The sequence below is a fragment of the Haemorhous mexicanus genome, chromosome 1 (assembly GCF_027477595.1).
Source record: "Haemorhous mexicanus isolate bHaeMex1 chromosome 1, bHaeMex1.pri, whole genome shotgun sequence".
Classification (NCBI taxonomy): Eukaryota; Metazoa; Chordata; class Aves; order Passeriformes; family Fringillidae; genus Haemorhous; species Haemorhous mexicanus.
The window spans coordinates 142,981,568-143,002,957 of record NC_082341.1 but is presented as its reverse complement, the minus strand read 5'-3'; the positions used below and the strand labels follow the sequence as shown (position 1 = coordinate 143,002,957).

The 21,390-nt window shown below is 37.7% G+C and overlaps 1 protein-coding gene across 9 annotated transcripts in view; it reads left to right on the top strand.

Annotated features, from left to right (window-relative positions):
• The window catches only part of TRPS1 (transcriptional repressor GATA binding 1), a 213,888-nt gene extending 204,360 nt beyond the window's left edge, over window positions 1-9,528 (top strand). For all 9 annotated transcript variants that reach the window (XM_059865598.1, XM_059865535.1, XM_059865590.1 and 6 more), the window contains one exon: window positions 3,213-9,528. In XM_059865598.1, the coding sequence (XP_059721581.1) occupies window positions 3,213-4,274 (1,062 nt within the window). In that variant the 3' untranslated portion in view covers window positions 4,275-9,528. The remainder of the gene's footprint in view (window positions 1-3,212) is intronic.
• The last annotated feature ends 11,862 nt before the right edge of the window (window positions 9,529-21,390 follow it).

The window sequence follows — 21,390 nt, the reverse complement described above, 5'->3', positions numbered from 1 at the left end:
AGTTTCTTTTATCTGTCTGTTCAGAAAAAATTGCACTATGTGTCATGTATTGGACACATGGTTTTGGATTAAGGTGTCCAGGATGATGCAGTTATTAGGGAAATGTCCAAAACTATAAAAAATCAAGTGAATAGAATTTACTTCTGTAAGACCCCTGTTCATCTAAATTGTACTACACTGCTGAGTAAAACTCACCTGTAGTAATTTGCACATTTCTTAGCTTCATTTTGATTGGATTATTGCTATCTAGGACTACCATCCTCATTAATGCAAGCCTAAGGTGCCTTTTTCACTTTCATTTAATAAGAAGAAAAATCTCAGATCTATCAGATATTACTAGGTGATAGTGACTGACAGATGTTAACATGGTAGTGATTTCTGCTACAAGTTGCATTTCTATTTCTATTATACTTTGGATAACTTTTCAGTGTGTTTTCAAAAATGTCCCATCTATCTAAGGGGTAATTGACAATAAACTTGCCATGTTTTTCACATTTCTTTTCTTTAATGCAATCAGCTATGTTTTAAAAGTGTAATTATAATCCAAAAGTCTGTTATTAAAATAGTTTTAGTGAAAAAATGCATCTTACTGCAAACATATACAGAATATTCACATTTGCTTTCTCCCCAGAGTCATGAATTTGACCATTTTTATTGTGGTGCTGTCCTTCAGTTTTAAAAAGCTCGAATTTGGTCATGGAACACTACGTTTGTTCCATGGTGATTCCTTGACAACATCCTTGGACTAATTCAGTAGAGAATTGCAGCATATTCTAGTATTAGTCTAGAGGAGGCTCCACTTTCCCATGGAATTTAAGAAATCTAATCACAATAATATATTGAAGCATCTGTTGAATTTTTTGTTTTGTTTTTTTTTTTTTTAGTTACTCATACTATTGGAGTGGGGAGATTGCCTGTTGATACAGGGATGGCAGAAATATTTGTGATCATCTTTAATATATTATGTCTGACATATAATTAAGGATCTGACATAGGCCATTTTGAAAGTAAAGTTCTGGTTATGTTTCCACTATATTCTAAATTTAGTTCCCCACTGAAAATCAAGAAGTGACCCTAAAATTTTCTATTTGCCTTGGTTGTAACCAAATACAGGATATTTTTATCTGTACTTCAAATAAGGAAAATTAGTAGATTTACACCACTAAAGAGTACATTTTAATCATCTAAGGGCTGGTTTAATCAGATGAGCACAGTCATTGGCAAGGTGAAGAATTTTAAAGTTGAATCTACAATAGCTTTGAATACTGGAGCCTCAAGTAAGTGTGCAAGGGTCCCTAATCTCAGGTAGAAAGATGTTGCTTTCAACTGCTTCCAAAATCAGGCTTCCTACCTATAGCATGAAGAGTAAGACTAAAAGTATTTCCAAAATATTGGAGGGTTGTCTGGAAGCCATGTAAAAATGGTCTGTAGTGTTTAGCGTTTAATAAGAGCAACAACGTTGACAAATCCCACACAGTATCTGAGTTACAATTGTCATAAAAAGACAAGGAAATAATACAGACCTTATAATAAAAAGTATATGCCTATGCATATTAATTTGCTATTGATTGGTCCGACTATAATCTTTATCTCAATAGAATTTACATAGAAAATATGGTAATTTTTTTAACACGATTTTATCTCAGCTTTGATCTGTGTGAGGAGGCTGGTTCAGGTGCTGTTTTTCTGCCAACTTTAAATTTCTCTTATTAAAAATCTTAATCAAAATGTGTGTATACTTCTGATTCAGCATTTTAACAGAAAGTAAAAACTTTAAAAATAGCTGCACTATCTCAAATGTAGTTCACCATTAAGAGTATGCCAACTGCAGGAAAATAAATAAATGAAAGGAGAGGAATATGGCAACTCAAAAGAGAGACTAAATCTCTGCAAATAATAGAATGGGTGTTCTTCCAGCTCTGGATGTTTTCATATTAGCTTGAAGTTATGAATATATTTAAAAATTTGTTACATTCAAGGTACTCCAGATTACTTTGGATATTGACTGTAAGCCAAAACTAAATCTGCTTTTAAAAACTAGGTTAAAATTTCTAAATAAACATATGAGTAGAATACTGGGGTGGGGGGCACTTATCTGGCCTCCAACCAAAATAGGATATTGTGCCTTTGGAAAGAAAAATGTCAGCTGCCAACACACCAAACTGAATGACTTTTAGGTAGTTTTTGTTGCTCTACCATCTGCCCAGTAGAGAAACATAATGATGGTGCAGCACCATTTTTCACTCAGATACTATTGCTTTTCTCTTGGGGAGCCTTTAAAGGAAACCTAACTGCTCTCCTTCCTTCTACCATTTTTTTTTTCCACATGAAGATATTTTCACCTCTTCTCTAAAAAGGTCACTTAACGTGAGCTGTTGTGGGGTAGTAGCAAATGGAAAAAGAAGCCCTCACTTGGTTCTTCCCTCTGTCTCTTTGTGATGCTTATTTCTTTGTAGATCCCTTTTGCCCGATGCCTTCTCTCCCTCATGGCTTAGTAGCACATCAGTAACACTTAGAAACCAATGCAGGTGGGGTGAAGGAGGGGGAGTTGATACCAAACAAGAGGTAGACCTTTTGGTGCATAGTTTCTCTGGGCTTTCTTCTCCATCTTTCTCAGTCCCTTTCTGGCCACCATCTTCCCACTCAGCACACAGTGGACCTGCAGCCCTTTTGCTGTGTGACAGCAATGGTGGTCAGCAAGCCCTGTGCTTGCTTGTGTTTTCTGTCCATGTCAGAGCAGGGTGAGTATGAAGGTAAGTTCTTGTCCCAGTGGGAGCTGTGCAAACCCCTGCCCGAGAGCAGCTCTGCTGGCACGGTGCACAGAGCAGCACTAGTGCATAGGGCCTTGCATCTCCTGCCTCACCCCCAGCTCTCAGCACCCACTTTCAACATGTCTCCCGCAGAATTTTTTAGGAGTAAGAGGTAATAAGTGGTTGAACAGCTTGGATACTTCATGCCTTTCTAAGTAAATCCTTTTTAAGGATGTCTAAGACAGTTGACTCAGGTTGATAAAATAAGCCATTTTATAGTTTACTTTCAGCATGAGGGGCCACTAAACCAGCATTTGGATTGAAATTTGGTCATTCCCGTAACACTGTTGTAATGCAGCTCTTCACAAAAGAAAAGATAAATTTGCATGAGCGTGGTCTCACAGATTTGTTTAATGTGTCTTTCTTTTTTCCTTTTGTTCATTCTCTGTGTGTTCCATGCAGACTCCCAGGCCTTTAAACATCATTAAGCAGAACAATGGTGAACAGATCATTAGGAGACGAACAAGAAAGCGCCTTAACCCGGAGGCACTTCAGGCTGAGCAGCTAAACAAACAGCAGAGGGGTAGCAGTGAGGAGCAAGTCAATGGAAGCCCCTTAGAGAGGAGGTCAGAGGATCATTTACCTGAAGGTCATCAGAGAGAAATTCAGCTTCCCAGCCTCAGTAAATACGAGGCCCCAGGTTCATTGACTAAAAGCCATTCTGCTCAGCAGCCAATATTGGTCAGCCAAACTCTGGATATTCACAAAAGGATGCAACCTTTGCACATTCAGATAAAAAGTCCTCAGGAAAGTACTGGAGACCCAGGAAACAGTTCATCGATATCAGAAGGGAAAGGAAGCTCAGAGAGAGGCAGCCCGATAGAAAAATACATGAGACCTGTGAAACATCCAAACTATTCTCCACCTGGAAGCCCTATTGAAAAATACCAGTACCCACTCTTTGGACTTCCGTTTGTACACAATGACTTTCAGAGTGAAGCTGACTGGCTGAGATTCTGGAGTAAATATAAGCTGTCTGTTCCTGGGAATCCACACTACTTGAGTCATGTGCCTGGCCTACCAAATCCTTGCCAAAACTATGTGCCTTATCCCACCTTTAATCTGCCTCCTCATTTTTCAGCTGTCGGATCAGACAATGACATTCCTCTAGATTTGGCGATAAAGCATTCCAGACCTGGGCCAACTGCAAATGGTGCCTCCAAGGAAAAGAGTAAGGCACCACCAAATGTAAAAAATGAAGGTCCCTTGAATGTAGTAAAAACAGAGAAAGTTGATAGAAGTACCCAAGATGAACTTTCTACCAAGTGTGTGCACTGTGGCATTGTCTTTCTGGATGAAGTGATGTATGCGTTGCATATGAGTTGCCATGGTGACAGTGGACCTTTCCAGTGCAGCATATGCCAGCATCTTTGCACGGACAAGTATGACTTCACAACTCACATCCAGAGGGGCCTACACAGGAACAATGCACAAGCTGAAAAGAATGGAAAACCTAAAGAGTAAACCTTAGCACTTAGCACAATTAAACAGAAATAGGTTTCCTTGATGGGAATTCAATAGCTTGTAATGTCTTGTGAAGACCTATAAAGCACTTCATATAGAGAGCATGCCTTATCCAATATTAAATCCCTTGTTATTTTCTTTTTTTTTTCTTTTTATTCTTTATTTTTTTCCTTTTATTTTTCCTTTTTTTTCTTTTTTTTTTTTTTCTTTTTTAAATGAGTGGGTTACCAAGAAAAAAGAACAGTTGGATGGTGGCCAGAAGGGGAGGAAGATAATTCAGTGGGACATGGCCCACCAAAGCTAGCCAGAATGCAGTGAATCGTGCCGAATAACCTTGAGAAAATTTTACTGGACAATTAATACCTTTGCTGTTGTGTAAGAGACATAACTGGCAAGTGTGCAAAGATGTGTATATGTATATACTGCTGCAGGGGTGTAGTGAACATATGCACATTGTATATAAGAACTAGACATGTTAAATATACAGAGTTAAAAGGTCATTTTCTTTTCTTTAATTTGGGCAAATTTCTGCCCTACAACATGCCTTAGGATCACATTGTCCTCAGAGCTTTGGCAGCAATGTCATATATGTGTTTCTCAGACTCAGCTGATTTTTAGCTACCATTTTATCACTACATTCTTTCTGGCACACTTTAGTCTAGGAAAACCATTTTGTGCAAGTGAATTCTCTAATACAGAAGCCACATTCCAGGTTTAATTTGCATAGAATAAGGTAACCTGCTGTATTTTATTTTAATATATTTTTAATATATTACATTTCTAAACCTTAAAGTCTAAGGTTACTTCTCCACAGGCTTAACGTTGCTATACATACCAGTCAATCCCTTCAGTAGACTTATACCAGCTTTTGCTAAGTAGCATTAAATGTCTTCATAGTACTTTTTAATACTTAAAGCTTTTTAAAAACTATCCATGAAGGGAAAGCTCCTCAGCATAACTGCTCAGGGAAATAGGGCTAAATAACTAAATATTAAATAATTGGTTAAAGGTGCTGTTAGACGAGCCTCCATGCTTGCTACAAGGGTGTACAAGAACTGACTTTAATCATTTTCATTATAGTGTCCCAACCAGTAGTTTATTATTTTGCCACAGGGATGTAGAAGATATTACAAGCTACTGGATGCACTGTCAGATTAACTTATTTCATTAAAGAAGTTGGGAGAACAAATAGAAAAAAACCTTATTTTTCTAGTAAATATTAATGTATTACATTTCAAATAATGGTGCCTGACATATTGAATAATTATTTTCTACAGTGTACGTATGCAACAAAGATATTCCATCATGCATTAGAGTCAGTTCTGGCTCTGCCTCGCTGTTTACATTTGCAAATGTAGCAAACAAGGTAATGAAGCAACTATTTCTATTGCAGTAGGTATCTTTTTTTCTGTGTGTGTGCATTAAAGTTGTAAACGATAACATGAAATGAATGAAATTTGTTGATATTAATGGTATGAAAAACAAGAAGGAAATGAAAATATTTTTATGCCTACTTAGGAAAAAAGGGTAGCACTATTCATTCCAAGTACTTTTGTATTCTTAAGCTCTTAACTCACATTGTTATGCTTAAAATGATAAACATATATCCTCTTTTTATTGCTTTGTCTGTGTTTCAGAAGAAACATTTCAGAAATTATTTTGATAAGTGCTGTTTGACGATGCAGCACTGATATTTTATTGCATTCTGTAGTAGCATTGCACTCCATTTTTACAATATTACGCAGTTGCTTTTTTGTTTTGTTTGGGTTTGTTTCTTTTTCGCAGTGCAGGGTCTTAGTTCCTTATGGTTGGATGGCAGGTGTAGCTCAACTGGTTCATGAATGTTGCAGCGAATGAAGTTTAAAATGTCTTTCTGATATTATGTTGTCTTTTATTTCTCCATTCATGCATTTTATTTTTTAAAATGTTCTATAAAAATATCTCTGGACTAAGTCCTCTCTTGAGATTATATGTAAAGGGTCCTATTCTGATCTCACTTACATGCCGCCTTTCTCAGATTTTCATGTAATTGAACTAAAGCATCATAAAAAAAAAAAAAAGTTCTTGTATTTAACTTACCTGAGTCTCACCACTCTCCCTTCTAGTATTTGGTGCACTTACTAAGATACTTAACCAGATAAACAGGGAGGTGGAAAATAAAAGGAGAGGTGATAGGAAATGTCTTATAGGGGTTGGCAAAAGGAAAACCAGGAGGGAACTGGCCTAAACATTCAGCACTTTGATAGTCTTTTGAGAAATAACGTGCCTAAAGCAGCTGGCAACAAACATCACCAAGCATGAGAGGCACTTACACAGTTGATCACCAAAGGTCTCACTGACCTTGGCAGTATTTAGGTGTTGTATTTTCACAGAGGTGAAACATTATTGCACAGTTTCTCTGATTTGTTAGGCACAGTCAGGCTATTGTTCAGCATTAGGCTGCATTCCTTCCTGCTCCCCCCATTGCTTCTTTACTGGTGAGCAGCATATGGAACATCCCACTCAATCTGCTGTGGTTGAGTTCTGTAACCCTTCAGTAGTGTTCTAGGTTAGCAAAGGATGTTGGGCCACATTCTTCTTCTTCTATTTTTTAGATGAATCTCCAGCTTGATACCAGTGACAAAGTCTGGTTATGTTTTTACTATTGTTCTCCAGTAATAAGTTCTGACTTGGTTTTTGTGGATTTATTTTTGTTGGGTATTTTCTGTTTCCTTTTTTTTTTTTTCTGTGGGGACTGAAATAGATTGCCCTCGTTTCGTGACGTCAGGGTCCAGTGTGTGTCCTTTTCAGCTTTTCCAAGGAAGATGTTATACTCAGTAAGCAGAGATTTTTATCGGCTTCAAAGGTAGCTGCCTGCCGATTTTCAGTAGTTACTGGTTTGACTCACTTCACTTCAGACCTACCAGTTCCTCTGGCTTCTTCATTGATAGAAGCTGCCTCTTCATGGCAAAATATTTTAGAGGGACATGTGCATTGTAAGACTTGAGCACTACCCTGAACTTTATAACACTTCTTGCTAAACTCAGAAGCAGAGGCAAATTAACAGGAAATACACAAATCAGGGTTTGGGGATGAGGAGAAATGAAATCTTATGAGTGCAAAGAACAAGACAGAGCTTTGAATGATACTATTGCACACCTAGACGATGCAAATAAAATTTGAAAAAAAGTTCATTGTTCTTGCCATGACATATTGAGATGTTCTAAGATTTCTGCTTTTTAAGAAATGGGATTTTGCTGTAGCCTGTTCTTTTTGATTGGGATAGGAGGAGCACAGTTTTGTTTTTTTAGCAAAAGACAGGTGACTCCATCCATCTTCCAGACCCCCTCACAATGGGTACTAATAAAAAGAAAAAAAATCCTGACACAGGAAAAGAATAATCTTATTTAATAACTTTCAGATGGAAAGCAGTGTTAGCACACACGAGTAATTACTGCACCCACTGTGTTTCAATCAACTTACAGCACTAAAAATTGAACGTTCAAAACAATCAGTCTTTGTTCTCAATTTGTCAGTGGCTTCAAGGTGGTGAACTTCTCTTGCTAAAGGAATGGTAGTGTAAGATCTTAAAACATATCTCAAATTGGACAACCAAACAAGTAGATGTTTCAAAATTAGAGGATTTGTGGTGCCTGTCACTAATCAGATTGTGGAATAGGCACAGTGTTTCCAGTAACTCTCTGTATAGATGGAGCCATCCTGTGACATCATCTGCAAACCAGATTGTCCCTAAGCTGTCACTTCATGGCTGCTGCCCCCTCAGTGCTGCAGGAGATGATGTTCCAGAGCACAGTTTGTGTTCAGGTGCCAAATTTAGACTGCTTTCCAAAAGAAGTGTTGCACCTAATTGCCACCGTGCTGATGAAACTCCTCCCTTAATTTTTAATGGACTATGCGGAAGGGGGAAGGACGCTGGATGCGCGTATCTCGGTTTGGCCTAAAAAAGGCACCCTTGTCTATTGTGAGGGTTTTAAAGAGACAGAAAATTGAGACATCTCCAAAGGCTGAGACACACTGCGAGCAACAGATTATTTTTGCAGTTAGAGGGGCAGCAGGACAAGTGACTGCTGCTAATTGTATACAGTGCTGTAATGCAGTGATTGCGCAATGGGGAAAACTGATTTGGCAACTGTGGATTAGTACTCAGTTCAGGGACAGACTTTCAAGTCCACCCTTGGACTGGACACTGTTGTTTTGTAGTCATAACTACTTGCTTTATGTGCTAAGGATGTTGTCTACCATCTGCTTTTGCCCAGTATGTCTAAATATATTCTCATTTTTGCTCCTGTATTGATTTTTCTTGGCTGACTTAACATGCTAATTCCTAATACTGGTCAGGAAAAGCCAAGGAGATTAGAAGGTCACTTCTGTGCAGCCAGAAGGGTAGATATATTTCCTTCTGCTTCTGTGGAGACAGTTATGCTTGGCAAGGAGCAGTGAGCAATTTGTCAGCATATCCCAAATGTGATAGATAAGTGAGAAATCCCTTCTAAACTTTTCTCTAAAGTTAAGATGGGCCAAGTAAAATTATTTACTTAGTTTTCTCACCTCAGAATAGGATTCCTCACTACCCTCTTCCTCACAGTTTTTATTTCATTCAGCCAACTCTGGAAAGCTGGCAGTTGGGGAGATGCTACTTGTATAGTAATCACACACACCCCAGTTTACTTTAAGAGGATAAAAGACAGTAATTAAATGGTTGACAGCCAGATAAATACCTGTTTAATTTGATTCTTTGTTACACTTAGTAAAATTCCTCTACTAGGAAAGCAAAATTACACTTAGTAAAGTAAAAACATCATGACAGCTACCACAGTTATCCATTCCTATCATTTTGGCCTCTGAGCTCTGTGTAGGAGAACAGGAGAAAAGGAAACATCTCAAAATGCCATTGTAAATTTAGCTTATAGAAAATTCACCAGCAGGAAAATAAAAAAAAAAAAAAAAAAGAAAAAAAAATTGCTTCATAAAGAATGACTTCATTTTGCTAAAAACCATCATTAAACTTGTAGCCCTGATTTGACTCTAGAATGCTGGCTCTTAATGTTTTGTCCTTACAACACATGGATGTGTTTTTTGTTCTGTTTTGTTTCGGGTTTTTTTTGTTTTGTTTTGTTTTTTGGTTTTCATAGTGCATGTTCATTTCTACTCACAAACATGTTCTTGGTGTATTTCTTATGCAAACAATCTTCAGGCAGCAAAGATGTCTGTTACATCTAAACTTGAATAATAAAGTTTTACCACCAGTTATAAATCAGATTTGTGTCGTTGTTTCTGGGGAGAATGCAATGTCATGGTGTCACTACACCATTGTGGGGTTGGGGAGGAGAACAATCAGGACTGGAGCTGCTCTGGGAGCACGATGGGCCTGACAGCACCTCTGAGTAATGGCTGGTGGTTATGGCTGAAAGGCAGTGGCAGCATTGCTCAGATGAGAAAGGCAGGAAAAGGGAAGAGCTCCTTCATTAGCCCCTTCATTAAGAGCTCCTAACATTAGCCCTGTTACAGTCCTTCTGTACTTAGGGCTCTAGATGTGATCCAAATCTCATTCAAATTAATGACAGGATTTGAGTAAAAGTCTCTTATAATGGAGTTTGAACATTTTTCAGTGCTCCATCATCCTCCTCATGTCATCCTGGCATGACACTACTGGTTTTAGTCTCCTGCCCCAAGGAAGAGAAAATACTGCAACAATTTGGAGAAATTAGGAAAGAAAGGCTGATACTGAAATGGGATAAGGTACCGAGGGTCAGGTACCAGGTCTGTTCCTCATATGGAGTTCATGATGGTCATGAAATAATTCCTGATACTCAGGACCGTGGTTTCACATCATGCCCACAGCTCTTCCAGGAAATCCTGCTGGCTCCCATCACAGGTTATTGACGCACTAGTTACTCAAGAACAGAGAATACCACCTACAATGTTGCTGCCACCACTTCCTTCAGCAACCTTGGAGGTTTCCTCAGAGGTCCCAACCAAAGCACTGACCAAATCAACTCAGTCTGGCATTTCTGTTTGGATGAGCTAACAGATCTGGGTGGTATGGCTCCAGCAATCATGCTGTAATTTCCTTTCTCCATAGGTTTTGTATCATCTCCATGGTTGAGACCTTGTTCACTCACACAGAATATTGTTTTAAAAGTAATACAAAATGGTAAAATCTGTTTATGATGGTAAAGTAGAAATGTTCTAGGGCTTAAATGTAAAAGCACCATGCCAAAAATAACTTCTGTGACTCATTCTTCCAGTGAATTCAGATGTAAAACCCTATGCATTTTCAGTCTCTTTTTAATTTCCGGACATTAATAAAAATAATGACTGTAGCAAAAAAAAAAAAAAAAAAAAGCTTTCATATGTGAGCAGAACCAGTTTTGGAGACATCAACTATGCATTTTGAAAAAGATGCTACATACAAAAGCTGATCATTACGTATTGTGTAAGACTATAATTTATATACATATATATATATATATTTATATACATATATATATATATATATATATATATATATATATATATATTCTTACACTGGTATGCAGTGTCTGTACCAATGTAAGAATTATATAAAACTCTATATACATATACACAGAAAGTTCATATGTGTACAGAGAGTTAAAATTTAAAAATTACATATTCTAAGAACATATTTTGAGAATAACAAGATTTAATCCAAATGTCTGTTATAAATATAAAACTATTCCTGACCAATGCAGTATGTCTTTAATCAAAGTATGTCTTTAATGCAGAAGTGTTTAATAGTGCACTTCTATCTCCAGATACTTAAGGGAGCTCATAATTGTGGAAGCTGATGACCTCAAATGTTCCTTTGTGGTTCCACTATTTGTATAGTCTACTTACATTGTTAATGCCTTTCTCTTACAACGACAGCTACACATATAAGCAGCTCATATAAGTGCACACTAACATAGTTATCAGGTCTCAATATGCTATTAGAGGGTTTCAATTTGTACCAAGAATCTAGGGACTTCTTGTTCTAGCAGCAAGGTCCTTGATTATTTCCTTTAAACTACTGTCATCTCTTGACGTAGGTCAAAACTCTGTTGTCCCAATTTCAGCCAGCCTGAGAATAGAAAAGATAATGCATCTGCTAGCAGCAGGTTCTGACTCTTATCCAATGAGATTTATAAATGTATGAAGTTTAAATTGAAAAAAAGAAAAGCAAATATCAGAATAGGTGTTAATGCAGTAGAAAATGGACAGAATGAATAAGCAGGGTGCTCCATTCCATCCATTCCATATGGAGGGGAAGTGGGGTAAACAAATCACAATCTGTCTTCATAAGATTGTTTACTATGGGGATATAAAATCAAGGAACAGAAGCTCAGTGAAACTGTTCACTGGAAGTTTAACTGTGATGGGCAATTAGGCTGGACAGCTGGGACACCTGAAACCTGATGGAGGTAGAGTGTGCACTGACACCAGCTTCCTTTGATTTCCATGAAGAGTCTGACAAATGCTTGTGTGCAGAGCAAGAGTGTCAGTGAGTCCTTTCTGTCGATGAAAGTGTCTCCTATGCATCCAAAGGAATAGAAGTGTCTTTCACACATTGTGGTTGCCATGTCACTGGAACTGTCTGATTCAGCTCCAAATGCTGCTGTGGAATTGACAGCTTCATGGTGAGACTGATACAGTGACAGTTGTGTCACACACCTCCAAACACTTCCATCAGTGCTGATACGGTGTCAGAGGAGTTGGTCAGAGAAGAAATACGAACATTTAAAAGAATAGGAAAGAAATACATTTAAGAAAACCAAAAAACCTTTGGTTATGACTGTGTAAAGAAGATGGCTTAAATCTGCCAAAGATGTGCTTTTTTTTAGCTTTTTTTGTCTTTTTTTTTTTTTTTTTTTTTTTTTTTTTCTTTTTTCTTGGCTAAGGCAATGCAGCTGCTGTGGCCTTATTTCTGAATGAAATAATTTCTTTTATGACCTGTAACATAAAAAGCAAAGCCACGACATAAAGCTAAGCTAGCTCTCTTCTCACTGTAGCATTCTTTAAAGAAAATAAGACAATAAAAGTGTGTAGAACTGGATGAGGAAGGCTTTCTAAATGAACATTTTAAGGAATGGAACTGGATACATACTTTGCATTTACTTTTTAAAAGAAAATATCTTGGAAAGTAAAATGAGAATATTTTCTTTCCCTTTTAATCAAATATAAGTATTTTCCTCCCTTCTGGAATCTGATAAAAAAAGAAAAAGATTTCAGGCTATGAAAGTGAGAGATGTGAAAGCCTTTCAGAAAAGTAAGGTGATTTTTCAAAGTTAATGTTCCCTAAGGGTGGCATTCACATTGCAATACTTTGGACACTCAACTGTAAATGCAAAATATGATCCTCATTTTCTTGAGAGTCAATTGAATGTTTAGAGCAGGAGCTTATTAGATGTTCATAGCCATCCACTGGAGGGGTCCATACTGGATGATATCCAGAAATCCCTTTTAACCTCAGTAATTTTGTGATTATAAATGCTCACAAATCCAGTTAATTTGTGTTTCTCCCTTATGAGTGTAGTATATACAGCGGGGAGCAATTGGACACAAAGGCCAAAACAACCAGAAATGCATCTCTGGATGGAAATGGTACAGCATATTAAGAGCTCTCTCATACACAGGCCTCTGGGACCAGAGCTGTATGCAAGTACACAATACCCCATTAAACATGTGGCTCTCAACTGGAGCACAAAGGTTCTTCCATCTATTTATATTTCCATAATAACTCACTGCAATATATCTGTAGTAATTATACATTAACCTCTATCATTAAATATAGCTTGCTAGGCTGCTGAAGCACTGACATTGCTATCACACTTGTTAACACAACTCTGGCAAACTTCTCTATGAATCAAGACAGTCACATACACAGGGGTTGGATAATGACTCCAGAAATCTGAGTGGCTACAGTAGTCCCTAGTCCCTGTGCTCTGTCTAGGGCCAGCAGATGCCCCCAGCCAGGTCCTGTGCACAGCTGGGGCATTATCACAGAGGAGGCAACTCCCAGGTCTCAGGGGAAGGGGCAGGAATGGGTTGTGCCTTTCCCTTACAGCAAACACCAAGAGCCATGGGATAGAACCTGAGGCACCTGCCACACTGCTTCAGGGTGTGGGCTCGTTCTGGGGGAGCAGCAGGTTTCCAAGCAGAACTATCCCAGTCTCCTAAGACCAGAAAATGGCCTTGACCACTTTTGATTTGCTGGTATTGTCATTGCCTCCATTGACTCATTCCCCTTGTCTGATAAGGGTGGCTGGAACAGCTTTACCTGATATTTCAATACCTGCAATCTGCTGTATTTGTCTAGGTAAGCTGTAAAGACAGAAGCAGTTTTATATACATCTTGTATATAGACATAGACTATAGCAAGAAGGAAATGTTTCCTGTGACTGGGTGGGTGGTGATCCTATTGTTTAGCTTGTTTGTAGACAGAGCTATACAATATGTACATAGCAGATGTCTGCACTTTTTCTGTTGTTCTATATTATGAATTTTGTGGGCAAATCTTTGGTTTCTGGTAATACAAATAAAGAAAAGACAACAATGAAAATTCCCATGCTTCCAGTTTCATAGCACAGAACATGGCCATCCATTCCAAGCTGTTACAATTACCACCACTTCTGACACAACCCAGTTCTTCTTGCCCAGAAAAGGTCAAAGACTTTTTTTTTTTTACACAAAAAGCTTCAGTGCTGTTTTGAAAACTTCACTTCTTAAAAAGGACTTCTCTCAACACAATTTAATGAGCTTTACTTAGAACTTCATAAGTTTTATTTCAGCTCTCATTCTAGGAAGTTTTTGGTTGACAGTAGAAAAGCCTGATTTGTGTCTGTTCCACATGTAAATGAATATTCTTGCTAGCTCTCTCATCCAAGCCATTCTAAAACAGACCCTGAACTACATTAATTATTTAGTAAATAAAAATCTAGGTGCAGCTTTTTAACCAATCATATGATTCTTGTCTTTGAAGATGCACTCAATCATTCTCTGATGTCACCTTCAAATTAAAGTCAGAGATTTCTGTGATGATTTTGTCATGATATTATGCAAACCCTCTTCTCTGTGTACTAGGCAAACTAGTATATTTAAAAAAAATTCATGGAAAATACACTATTAACTTTTCAACATAAATTTTTTCAGATTAAAGAGAAGAAAAAATTATAAAGGTGGATTTATCTATACAGCCCAAGTTTGCACTTAAGCCAGCTTTCTCTGTTTCCTGGAAAGAGATTGTGCTGCTGTGAGGAGACATGAAATAGCACACTACAACTGTCTGAATTACTGGCACACATAAAAGGGGAGGCTTTACCCTCTATACAGTCTAAGATGACAAAGATACTTGGCAGCAGAACACCAGAAAGCCTAAATAAGAAAAAAAAAAAAAAAAGAAAAAAAAAAGAAAATTGGAACTTCAGATTGGAACATGAGGACTGGAAAAAGTATTAATGGAGCAAGAGTGAAATATGAGATTATATTAAAAAAACCTCAACAAAATATAATACTTGTCAAACATGTACGAATTAAAGGTTATTCCTAAGAAGTTCATAAGGCTATTTACAAGGCACAAAGGATAGCAAAGTTCCAGGGACTATGGGAAGTGTTGGATCTGCCTGCTGTTGCACAAGATGTTGACTACTGGGAACACGCCTTGGGTAAGACAAGGCCTTTTCTCCTTCTTCATCAGCTGCCTGAGACCACAGTTCAGGAACACTGCAAGCTGGAGATCCTGCCAAAAGCTGCAGACCCACTCCTGTCTGCCCTGCTCTCCCTTCTACTCCTGCTCTCTTCCCTCTGCTAGCACAAATATTTGTGTCTCCCACTTGCCCCAGAAAGCTGACTTTTAACCCTCATGAATTCCCTGGTGCATTTCCCAGCACAGTGACAAAAACACCTGTGTCAGCGCTAAGCGGAGGTAAAATGAGCAGACAGTGATGTGGAAAAAGGCAGTGTAAGATTTTTCTTGGCAGCTATTATCAGCCTAAAGTGTTCAGAAACTTACAGTCTGGGGGGGCTGGACTGGTCCTGGTTTGGAGCAGATTCTCATCTATGCACAACACTGAAATTTTTTGCTCAAGGTCTGTATACAGGATGAGGAGTAAAACTGCAGCTGCAACACCCTGAAGACCTTCCTTTCCCTGTGCCAGCAGCTGCTAGGGATCCCCCTCGTCCCCTGGTGGCCACGGCTGAACTGTCCTTCAGTCGCTCAACTGCAAGCAGTCTGCATTTCCTTACACGGAAGGAGTGGGCAAGTAGTGACATTTTCTTACATCCACCAACTGCTTAGCTCAAGTACTTACTTTGCCCATGCCAGTAGAAAACACATTGCTAACTGCCCTTGGACTCCAGATAAAAGCACTGCAGACTTCTCACCAAAATAAATCACTACAGGAGAGGAGACAAGGACATAAAGGGAACTAGATGGTGAAAGTTTAATGGTTCCTCTATTTCCTGTGCTCATTAGGGAGACATTTTTTACTTCGTAGTTTTTTCCTTTGCTGCTTCTTCCTCCATCTCAGTCTTGCCTTTGATTCCAATCTGCCCCATACAGACCATCACTGATTGCTGCATCATTTACCTCTGCATAGGAAAAAAATGCTAATTTCCACTTGACAATGAAAGACCACAAAATATTGTCCCTGGCTTTGCCTATGGAACCACCAAAACATCTGATTTGAATCAAAGCTGCAGGCTCTTTTCAATTCATGATATTCCTCTTCTCCTTGCTACTTTTATAAGAATTAATGCTAATTTACTAAGACAAAGTTCTGTGGTTGCTCATTAGTCACCTGACACTGGAACCTCTGGACCACTGATGGCCTGGGGTAGCACCAAAAAGTTGCACAGAGGAACAAGCTGCAGAGGAGGGGCAGGTGCTTTTCTTTTGTGCAATATACTCAAAGCTCATCATCATTTTACATTTCGACCTTTTAAATAGGGACACAAAGAGTTTGATAATAGCAAAGCAGGCAGCTTCATCTTCCTTCCCAAAGTGATTTACCTCTAAAAGTTCCAGCTCCAAATTCCCTAAACTGTTTATTGCCACAGGGTAGGGGATTAATGTAAGCCAAGTAAAGCAGCCACTTTCCCCAGGCCTCCCCATGCAGAACTAACCTTTGCTACAGCTGGACCAGCAGGGTTGGACATATTTTGACATCTGCCTCAGTTAATGACATCACATTTCTGTAGAGCTTTATGGGACTGTGAAATGGGAAGGTTTGGCACAGCAGCCAACTTACCAGCTCTCCCTGCTGAGGTGACCTCTGAGAGCAGAGCAGGGAGGTCTGAGGATGGGAGGAGGTCTGGGTGTGCTTGGGGCACAGCAGGGCAGCACCCACTCAGACATGTCTGAGGATGCTGAATTTCCTTTGCCCTCCTGCTGGGCACCTTCAGCTGCTCATGTAACCCCATCACCCCATGAACTCACCTGCATTGCCCAACCCCACCAACACCAGGCTTTGGTTTGTGAAGGACTGAAGGAATCTGGGAAACAGGGAGGAAGTAGGAACCATTAAGAGTTGTAGAATGCTGAATAAAAAATCCCTACCCCTCTGTAGTAAATTTTAAAATTATATGACTCCCAGAGGTCCCACTGAAAGCAAAGCATAAAGGAGAGAAGGAGGAACAACCAAGTAGTACAGATCTGTAGCTCTGTTCTGCATATACTTTAAGGACATGTCTTTAAAAATGAATATATTTTGGGACTCTGCTTTAAAATAATTTACAGCTGCTTTTTCAGCAATTGAGCAACTACTTTTCCTGAAAATCAGACCACTTTTTAATGTATCTGAAGTTGAGTGACTGAAACACATGGAATATCTTGGCATAGGATATTTTAAATAACTTCCATAATTATTATGATTTGGAAACTGAGTAAAGAAGATACATCAGAGATACAGCAAACACATAACCTGCACCTCAGATTACTGTGTCTGTGAGTTCATACCAATGCATCTGCAGGTGTGCAAGAAGAATTTATCCTCTATCTACCTTCTTACAGTGAGAGAAACCACAAGCCCGACCTACTGATTCCTGCTTCTCAATTTGGATTACAGCAATTTAGTGTTTATTTGTAAAGCAAAAATTTTTGAAGAGATTATTCACTGGAAGACTTCAGAATCCCTTGAATGTAGCTTTCCATAAAACCTATTCTGAGTGAGGTTTCTAAAACTTGTTTAAAAGGAATTGAAAACCAACTCAGATATATACTGAGCTAAAGAATATCCCTCTTTCCCATTGCACTACTGAGATATCAGGAATGGAATATAACACCTTGATTTTTTAAAATCTTTTCTACACCTTTCCATTTCCACTATCCATTTGGATACCTGCTTGAGTCACATTCTACCTTTACTTTATCAACCCAAAGAACTGATGTAATTTAGCAAATCAAGATAATTTCATGTAAATTACAGGTTTCCTTAGAGATTTCTTGTTTTAAGTATTGATTATTCCCAACCTTCTTTAATTCATAAAGCCTGGGCAGAGCAGAGAACAAGGGAAACAGGTTTGCCAATAATGGCCAAAGGGAAGTTTGCTGGACCATTTCTGGCCTTTACCAGAACTTGATAATCCTCCCTTTACTTTTGTTTGCTTTGCAGTTCCCTCTGGAATTTGCAATTTTCTGGCTAATTTCTCTTTTGTATGTATGCCTTCTCTCTTGCTAGTTTAGAGATGGAATTAGTAATTTCCCAGCCCTTCTAATGTACTCCAACCTTCAAAAAGGCAGGATCTGAACATTCATTGTAAGAATACTGCTTAAACTTATTATATTAGTATATAGTTATAAAAACATCTTATTGTCTCAAAATGTCATAGCTGCCAGTAGTGGACTGTAAGTGAAATGGATACTGTGAGATGAAGATATAAAGATACATGAAATTACTTAGATCAGCAGAAGGAATTTATTTTTCACATGATGTCCCATTGTTCTGTGTTTAATCCAGGCAAGCTTTTTAAACACTGAATTCAAAGGTAAAGGCTATATGAGTGTCTGTGTGTCTATGCATTTGTTCACGTTCATGAGTACATTAGGGCATATTCACTTTAACGTCTGCTAGAGGACCATTATTATTCTCTAAATCTAAATAAGTGTTCTCAGCTTCTTTATCCTGTGTCTTGTTGTTGTACTCTTCCACTGAAAAATTTCCACTGAAAAAGAATTTTTCCTTTTTATTATTTCTCCGCAGTCCCTGGAGTATATTAATAATATTCTCCAAGTTTGATGTCTCTAATATTCAAAGATTACTTAAGACTGAATAGATTGTTCTTCCCATATAAATAGTAATGTTTTAATTATTTTTTCCCACAATAGCTTTTCTAACCAACAGAATTAGATACTAATAAAAGCACACAAAATTATCTATGCAATCATTAATAATGTATCCATTGTCACTAAGTTTTTCAGTTCTCCAAAACTTTTAAGCACATCTGAAATAATGTAAACAAATATTGTGATTACACTTATAGGCAACAGCCTGGGGTTTTTGGTCAATGTATTAAATTATGCTGCCTGGACTTTTTTGCTGCCTGCATTTCAGTACTGCCATCTTGGGCAGATCAGCCTGAGCAGTGTGCTCTGGTTTCATCTTTCATTTCCATCAGCTAACTTTGATTTGACAAAGTATTTTCCAGATGACAAATACAATTTTCTGAGTCAGATGAATATTAAAAAAAAAAGCATGATAGATGTATGCCCCGATGAGTTCTGTATGTCTGTCTCATATACTAATGAGTGAACCTGGAGGCTCTGCAAATTTGAGAGAATGCAGATCTTCATTTGCTGCAACAGGATATAAGGCTCACCTTTTTTGATGCATCTTACTTTTGCCAAAAAGTATGGTGTAAAGAAAAATGTTTCTATAAACATAGGCTTTGCCAGACTTCTCACTGTACACATTCTCCAGTCTTTGTATGCTGGTTCAGGTAAAGATTTTAATCTAATGTTTCTAGGAAAAGAGAGATATGTCCTAAGAATTTAGTGTTATAGCACTTAATTGGAATAAAAATGGAAAAATTCTAGACTAAGAATACATCTAGATGATTAAATAAATTGTTTTTCTAGATTAGTAGAAATTAGTTTTCCCAACAATTCACAAGTCAAGGAGTTGAACTTCCATAAAAGGTACAAAGCTAGGCTGAGAAAACACTCTTTCTATTTATTTAATTAAATCAGAAAATATTTCTATTATATTTCAACCAATGTAAATACAGACCTGAGACAAAGGAACAGAAATTTCTTAACCTTGTCCATAATGTCCCAATATATTGTAGATAAATTTGTGCTTTTCAGATATTTTATTGGTGATTATTGTTAGCATTTAGTTAAATTTCCTATAATTATCTTATATTATTAGTGGAATTAGTCATATTAAGCATATAAACATATTTTTAAAGGATCAGGGCTTAAAATAAGCTGCTACATCAATGGATTGTCACCACTCAGACAATGTTTATTTAATTATGGGGGAAGGAGGGAAGAAGGAGGGGCTTATTATCTAAAAACAGAAGCATAAATGGGAAAAACTTCACCTATTTGATAGGATGAAACAAGCTTCATAACATGGATCTGCTTTTGCAGGGACTCCATCATCTTCACCAGAGTAGGAGAGAATCCTAAGGTCCCAAGTACTTCATCTGTTTGAGAAATAATGTTCTGCCATGACTTTTACAAGTGTAATCATAGACAGAGTGTCTGTTCAGCCTCTTGAATATCTTCCCATATAATTTCAGTTGTTAAAAAAATCCTTCCCCTTTTGAACTTCAAAATAAAACAGATTTTTTTTTGATGAGTACTGTCCTATCATTTCCGTGGTTTGATTTCAGTCATATGTAAGTGCTAAAAGATGTGTCTAAATGGATATGAAATTGATTAAGGTGATTTGGGATGAAAGACTCTATAGAAATGTCAAACATTGTTGCTATTCACTTGCTATTCACTTCATTAGTGGATGAAACTAGCACAGACTGTCTGCAGTCACCTTCTCATTTAAGACATTTGATTGTTTTCTTAGTTGTTTGGGAAAAAAAAGATAAATGACATTACCCTGGTTTAGCTGGAAATTGCATAATCCTGGTTTAAGTTGAAAAAATCAATTTTATGCTGTTCTGGGGATATTAAGTATTGGGATAACATGTGACACTGCCATGTTTTTTTAAAAAAGGAGAAAAAATGGAAAAAAATGTATTTGGTATCATGGTTCATTGTATTTCCCTATAACACCAGCTATAAATGGCTTATGAGTAGCTGACTGCATCACTCCAATTATCAGTAATTTTCTCTCTCATTCCAAAAAAGTTAGCATTGATTTGTTTCTCAGAAATCTATTTAATCTATTTATCAGCAATTTCAACATTTCTTAGAATTTCTTTGGCGAGTGATTCCAAATAGCATCTCAGCATGCCTCAATACAAAATTGGCTATCATATTATTGCAGCTATTCTTTGACTAATATTTGTTTAGGACCTCCAGCATGCTAATTTCTGACAAATTAAAAAATATAAAGACAGTCCATCTTCTGAAGTACTTCGCCCCTGAAGCCAGGCACACAGAAGAGGAATGTGCTGGGAACTCCAGAGGTAAGAATAGCTTCTGGACATGAGGTTTACTTGAGGAGGTAAGTGTGATTGGCAGAAATGGGGTCTAGGATTCAGCTTTTTAAATTGCAATCAGTCTTTTTGTGAGGGTTGTCAAAGGAACAGGGGGAAATCTTGGCCCGGTTGAAGTCAAAGGCAAAACTTCAATTGATTTCAGTTCAGCTCTTTCTGCTGACGAATTTAATGCACTCAGAGGGAGAAAGAATAGCATTGGAGTAACTGGAATGTGGTGGACTTCTCAGAAAATGGGTCAAGCATAAATTCATCATGGTCAGAAAGATAAGATGCTGTTTACAAAGCATGGATTCAGAACACTGGACTAGGTAGGCCCTTTGGTCTACACATGTATATAAAATACTTTCAGCCTGTACAGCAACTTCTAATTGCATTTTCCAAGTCTTGTAATCTCACCAAAACAATAACAGTAAATCACTGATATTCAGATATTAGGCTTGTATCACAATAGACAGGCAATTCTTCTGAAAGATCTGACTCATTATATAGGCTGACAAGG